General features: G+C 62.5%; 1 protein-coding gene across 1 annotated transcript; it reads left to right on the top strand.

The window, feature by feature from the left end:
• Window positions 1–2,764: 2,764 nt before the first annotated feature.
• ATP5F1D (ATP synthase F1 subunit delta) lies at window positions 2,765–5,024 on the top strand. Its single transcript, XM_027546615.1, has 4 exons — window positions 2,765–3,036; window positions 3,661–3,814; window positions 4,301–4,389; window positions 4,480–5,024. The coding sequence occupies exons 1-4, from the start codon at window positions 2,896–2,898 to the stop codon at window positions 4,600–4,602; spliced, it is 507 nt and encodes a 168-aa protein (XP_027402416.1). The 5' UTR covers window positions 2,765–2,895; the 3' UTR covers window positions 4,603–5,024.
• The last annotated feature ends 801 nt before the right edge of the window (window positions 5,025–5,825 follow it).

Here is a 5,825-nt window from a genome sequence, read left to right as displayed (position 1 = left end):
TCCGGCGCCCGGTAGCGGCGGTAGCAGCAGGAGGAGAATTTATGAATGGAGAGCGCGGCGCGCGGGGGAGGTAGGCGCGAGAGGAGGGGCTGCACACGTGATCGCGTTGGCTGCTAGCCAGCTCCGACCAGCTCGGTGCCGCCCGGTCCCCGGCCGGCCGCCCCAACCGCACTCGCCACCGCGTCTCGCTCGCTTGCTCCGCGCCGGCCGTCGCCTCTCCTTCCCTTCCGGAGGGGGCGGGGGGCGGAGCCTACGCTCCCGGGCGCCCCCTCCCCACGCGGAGCCGCCCTCTCCAGAGGCAGCTGAATCTCCGTTCCAGGTCCACGGCGCACGATTCCTCGACCTCAGGGGAAGGGGGAATCAAAGGAGTGTTGGTCCTGGGGCGCAGGACTCCCCCCAGCCCAGTATCCTGGGGGTGCACAGACTCCCCGTCGATGGCTTTCCCAATTTGGGAGCCTATTGGGTGCACAGCCAGGGAGCTCCGGGGCACGTGTCCATCTTTCTTCCCTTGTGTGGGCTGCACTGTCAGGCTCGCCTTGTTAAGACTGGCAGAGATAATGGAACCCAACATATTGTGAGTGCCACCAAACAAGACTACCCTGCTGAAACTCCATGTCAGGTCAGCCCCAAAGCTGCTCTTTCTCAGACAGCTATGCATCATCCTTCTAGATGCTAAGGTCATCAACTACCACCAGCCTGGCTGGGGTCCCATCCGTTTGCCCGGACTTATGTTCAATACAGCTCAATGGCTCCGCTTTCCTGTGCAGTGAAAGTGGAAGGATCATTCCAACCTCAGGGCCTCTGTCCCGGAAGCTGCCAGGCCTGAACGGCTTGCTCCCTGCCTTGCTTCCTTCAGCTCTTACTCTCACCCCATGCTCCCATGCCCTGCTACACTTGGCTTCTCTTCGAGGCCCTGCATGTCGTGCCTGCTACTTGTTCCTGTGTGTTGTGTCCCTGCTCACCTCTGCCTCCTGACCTCCCAGAGCAGGAGTTCATTTGTGTTGGGTCCCTGAGCATATCCCCGGGGGGAGCACAATGGAGGGAACACGCGTGTTCAGTGCATGAAAGGGGGACACTGCCAAAGGAGGACAAGGGGCAGTCAGGGGAACAACTACCTAGGAAGGCTGGCTCTGGGCACGTGTGAAATGCATGTGCGAAGTCCATGAGGTCCCAGAGTGTGTGGGCTGAAGATGAACATGCCCGAGGAGCAGGGGGAAGCCAGTTTGTGGTTCCCAGGACGGGAGTGATATTGTCCCTCTTGGCTGTGCGTAGACGAGGCACTGTGGTGAGGCCAGGAAGGAGCGGTGAGGCCATCCAAGCCAGTAATGGCTGCAGTGGCGGAGCTGGGTGGAGGAACCTTGTTGACCGGTCCAGCAGAGAATTCCAGGATAACCCCAGGTTTGGGACCTGGATAACAGGTAGCCCCGTCCCCTTGGCTACCCTGGAAGGGGAATTAGAGACCAGTCCAGTGGATGGGTTTGAGGCGCGGATTAGAATAGGCCTCCATTCCAGTAGGATCCAGGGCTCCGAGAGGCGCGTGGACAGGACGCTCCCCTAAGAAATCAGAGTACAGGTTCCCTCTGCGAACATCCACCTAGGGCTAGGATGCTCAACGCACCCTAGGAGCCCTTAACAGCGCTGGTCTAGAGGGTCTGGCGGGGGTCTGGGCCCCAGGCCTCGGGCCTCCCTGGTGTGGGAGCCTCTTTTGGACACAGCACCTGCGCAGCCACGGGCCCAGGTGTGACACCTCTCCCCTGCGCTCTGCATCCGTCCGCTCCTCAGCCAAGGCTCTTCCCGATGTAAATCCCAGCCCCGCGGAGCCCTACTTCGCGTTTTCCCGGAGCCCAAGGTGGGGGCAAGGACCCAACCCCTGGAGACGCCCTGCCGGGGCGCGGGGGCGGAGCAGTGACGTCAGCGCCGCGAGCGAGGCGGCGCGGGCAGCGGTGACGGCAGCGCAGCCCTGGGCCGCCCGCGCGCACGCGCCCCTGCGTCAGCAGCGCACGGGGGCGGTGGCCGGGCGGGGCCGCGGGGAGCGCACCTCTGGGCGCAGTGCGCCCTCTGCCGGCGCCCTTAGGGTTACAGCCAAGAGGTTCCCGCTGGACGTTTGCCGGGAGCTGGACACTCTACCTGGGATGCCGCCCTGGTTCGCCGCCTGCACCTCCCACAGTCACAGCCTCTTCTATTCGGCCGTCGCCCCTTTGTTATTTTTATGTATTTGTTACCTCCTAACGTACTGCACAACTTATAAACTATGTTGCGCGCGTGCTAAGTCTCTTCAGTCGAGTCCGACTCTTTGCGACCCTATGGACTGTAGTCCACTAGATTATTCTGTCCACGGGATTCTCTCGGCAAGAATACTGGGACTGGTTGTCATGCCCTCCTCCAGGGGATCTTCCCCACCCGCGTTTCCTGCATTGGCAGGCAGGTTCTTTACCACTGTTGCCACCTCGGACGCTCATATATTACGTTAATGTCTGTTAAACGCCCCCACCACCCCAAACCAGAGCAGGAATCTCGCTATTTCCTTGATGTCTCCCCAGCGCCTGACATCCAACGAGCGTCCCCCAAATCTTGAATTAAGTGTTTCCGTAACTTCTCCGCGCTGGCTTCTGGTCCTCAGGGTGCAGAGCCATGTAACCGATCTCCCTCACTGTACCACCGGGCTAGGAGCTCTCGCCGGAAGGAAACTACAATCCCTAGCATGCCACGCGCCCAAGTGCTGCCTCGTCTGCAGCAGCGCGCGCAGCGCGCCGGGAGTCGTAGTTCGCGCGTGCGCTCTCGCCAGGCTCCTTCTCCCAGAAGTCCTCTCGCGTCGTCCTCCTCGCCCTCCAGGCCGCTCCCGTTTAACAGGAGTGAGCTCGCCTCTGCGTCGCCTTCCGCTGTCCGCCAGCCGTCATGCTCCCCTCCGCGTTGCTCCGCCGTCCGGGTTTGGGCCGCCTCGTTCGCCAGGTCCGCCTCTACGCCGAGGCTGCCGCTGCTCAGGCCCCTGCCGCGGGTCCGGGACAGATGTCCTTCACCTTCGCCTCACCCACGCAGGTTCGGACGTCCGCGGTGCTCGGGACCCCATTCTGGACCCCTCCCCCATGTGGCCCAGGATCCGAGCCCCCAGTCCTCAGGTCGGCGACTCCCACTCCAGACCCGCGCCCCTCCTCCGTGTGATCCTGGATGCGAACTCCCAACCCTCAAGTCGGAGACCCCCGTTCCAGACCCTCTCCCCTCCTCCATGTGGTCCGGGATCCGAGCCCCCAACCTTCGGGTCGGAGACCACCCGCATTCTGGACCTATGGTCTGGGATCCGAGCCCCCAGTTCTCGGGTCGCCTCCCCTCAGCCCCTATTTCGGCATGCGTTCGTCTTCGCGAGGTTCAGAACCTGAGCCCCTTGGCCCTTCTGCCGAATTCAGTGTCTCCTCCCCTGGCGGCTCGCTGGTGGTGCTTTAACCGTATCTGCTTCCGCGAAAGCTAGGGTGTCTGGATTTCGTCCTCAAGTAGAGGAAGGTGCTGTACCCCTCCAAAACATTGGCCGCAGCGGAGCCGCCTGTGCCCCCCTCCCCCGCCCCGCACCTGTCACTCCTGTTCTAGTTGTTTAACTACAGAGGACACCGACTGCTGGGCCTCGAGGGACTGGCCTTAGGTGACCCTTTCATCACGTGTGTTCTCTAGGTGTTCTTCAACAGCGCCAACGTCCGCCAGGTGGACGTGCCCACGCAGACCGGCGCCTTTGGCATCCTTGCAGCCCATGTGCCCACTTTGCAGGTCCTGCGGCCAGGCCTAGTTGTGGTCCACGCTGAGGATGGCACCACCTCCAAATACTTCGGTGAGTCGAGTGGGCACACAGATAGTAGGGGACGCACGTCTCAGCAGAGTGTTTTCAGTCCTGTTTTCAGGTGGCAGCTTGAGAAAGGGCGCCAGGGACATAGACCATCCCCATACGGGCAGTAGTCTAATTGTGGTTTGGGATGTAACTGCTCAGCAGTTGGGACTGACAGACTGGGGAAAGAGACCTAAGAGTGCTTGCCTGGCAGGTGCCTTTTGGAGAAGGGGTCCTTGGTTCTGTAAAGGTCTTTCACAGCATGGCTCCTGTCCAGCACTGGAATTCAGCTGGGGATCACCCCAACCTTAGCTCAGCTGCCGGGCAAAGAGAGGGGTCTCTGTCTCCGTGTCCAGCCCCCAGCGGATACACTTGTTGGCTGCCTGTCCACTTGTGTGCTGGGGCCTTTCAACCCTGGAGCCAGGTTGTAGGGTCAGCCTCCCAGCCTCACAGGGGCTGTGGGGCTGACTCTCAAGCTCCCTCTTCCTGCAGTGAGTAGCGGCTCTGTCACAGTGAATGCTGACTCCTCCGTGCAGTTACTGGCTGAGGAAGCTGTCACCTTGGACATGCTGGATCTGGGGGTGAGTGTCCTGGGGGAAGCAGGGGTTTGGTGGGAACAGGTGCCGGGCTGGGGTCCCTGCTCAGCCCTCACCCACCCCCACCCCCTGCAGGCAGCCAAAGCGAACCTGGAGAAGGCACAGTCGGAGCTGTTGGGGGCAGCAGACGAGGCCACTCGGGCTGAGATCCAAATCCGCATCGAGGCCAACGAGGCCTTGGTGAAGGCTCTGGAGTAGGCGGTGCCTGCCTCACACTGGTCCAGCTGGGAGACCTGGCCGGAGCTGGGCAAGGGTGGCCTGGCATGAAGACCCAGCTCCCCATGGGTGCAGGCTGACAGGGAGCGGGCCTGCGGGAAGCTGTCCTGTTAATAAGCCACTAGGGGGCAGCACAGTGCCAGTTTCTGCCCAGAGCGCCCCTTGGGGCCCTGCCCCTTTACGCTAAATAAACCCAGGTAAACAAGCCAGCTCTGGCAGGTTGGGTGGCTGGGGGCAAGCTGGGACACTTGCCCTGCCCGCGAGGAATGCTGTCCCCCTGGGGGGGTCTCCTGCCATCTGCACCACTGCTCTGCCCCTGCAGTGTCTGCTGCAGAGACCGCTGCTCCTAGCCACCGCCAGCAGCCTGCCCCCTGCCCAGCCCATATTAAAGACCTAGGATCCAACTTGTTTATGCTGATTTTATCCTGCTTGGTGGTGGGCTCCGGATTCAGTCCAGCGTCTCGCTGGCTTCCTGTGTCTGCCCACTGAGGCGGGGTGCTGAATGCTAGCTTCAGCTTTCCTGGGGCCGCAGGCTGTGTCCTGAAACATCCTGAGTGTCTGCAGTAAGCTGGGGGGGGGTGGGGACACTGCTAGTAAAACCAGGCTGGGTTCTGGTCTTCACCCCGAGAGGGTGGGGACAGGCAAAGGTCACCAAGCTGGGGCTGGGGATGGTGGGCAGGGGTGTGGTTTGCCACTTGTGGGCTGGGCCTGGGCTGCCCAGCGGACAGCAGGGCTCCACCAGGTTCCAGACTGACGTGTGCCCCGTGGGCGCCCCGCCCTAGCTGCCCTGGGAAGGGGCTGGCTCTGCCTGCTCCCATGGAGGCCCCGCCCTGTGTTCGCCTGGCCTGTGGGTGGCCCCAGCTGGCCAGGCGCCCAGTCCCTGGTGGTGTTGGCACCTCCGTGGCACCCCGGCCCCTGGAATGGCCCCAGATGGGTGGGGTGGCTGGGCGGGGGCGGTCCTGGCACCTGGAAGCTTCAGTGCTATCCCACCTCCTTCAGCCAGTCATTCCTTTTTTTGCAACCGAGGGGTGTCCTGGAACTGGCTTCAGGTGGCCGGCAGGAGTCGCCTTGCCCCCTTCCTGGCCCTGGGTCCAAGCAGAGCGGGCAGGGGATTCCAGGGGAGTGAATGTGTGGGAGAGCTCGGGCCTCCCTGTGTGTCACTGGCAGCCAGAAGGTGACAGAGAGGCCACTCCAGGGCTCTTCAT

Source organism: Bos indicus x Bos taurus, chromosome 7 (assembly GCF_003369695.1).
Source record: "Bos indicus x Bos taurus breed Angus x Brahman F1 hybrid chromosome 7, Bos_hybrid_MaternalHap_v2.0, whole genome shotgun sequence".
Taxonomy (NCBI): Eukaryota; Metazoa; Chordata; class Mammalia; order Artiodactyla; family Bovidae; genus Bos; species Bos indicus x Bos taurus.
The sequence above is the reverse complement of the archived record's forward strand: the minus strand, read 5'-3'. Positions and strand labels throughout refer to the sequence as shown.

Bases quoted from the DNA above. Each gene is read 5' to 3' on its own strand.
- ATP5F1D (XM_027546615.1), top strand. From the start codon at position 2,896: ATGCTCCCCTCCGCGTTGCTCCGCCGTCCGGGTTTGGGCCGCCTCGTT. The intron at 3,815-4,300 runs GTGAGTCGAGTG...CTCTTCCTGCAG, and splicing joins CACCACCTCCAAATACTTCG to TGAGTAGCGGCTCTGTCACA. The intron at 4,390-4,479 runs GTGAGTGTCCTG...CACCCCCTGCAG, and splicing joins TGGACATGCTGGATCTGGGG to GCAGCCAAAGCGAACCTGGA.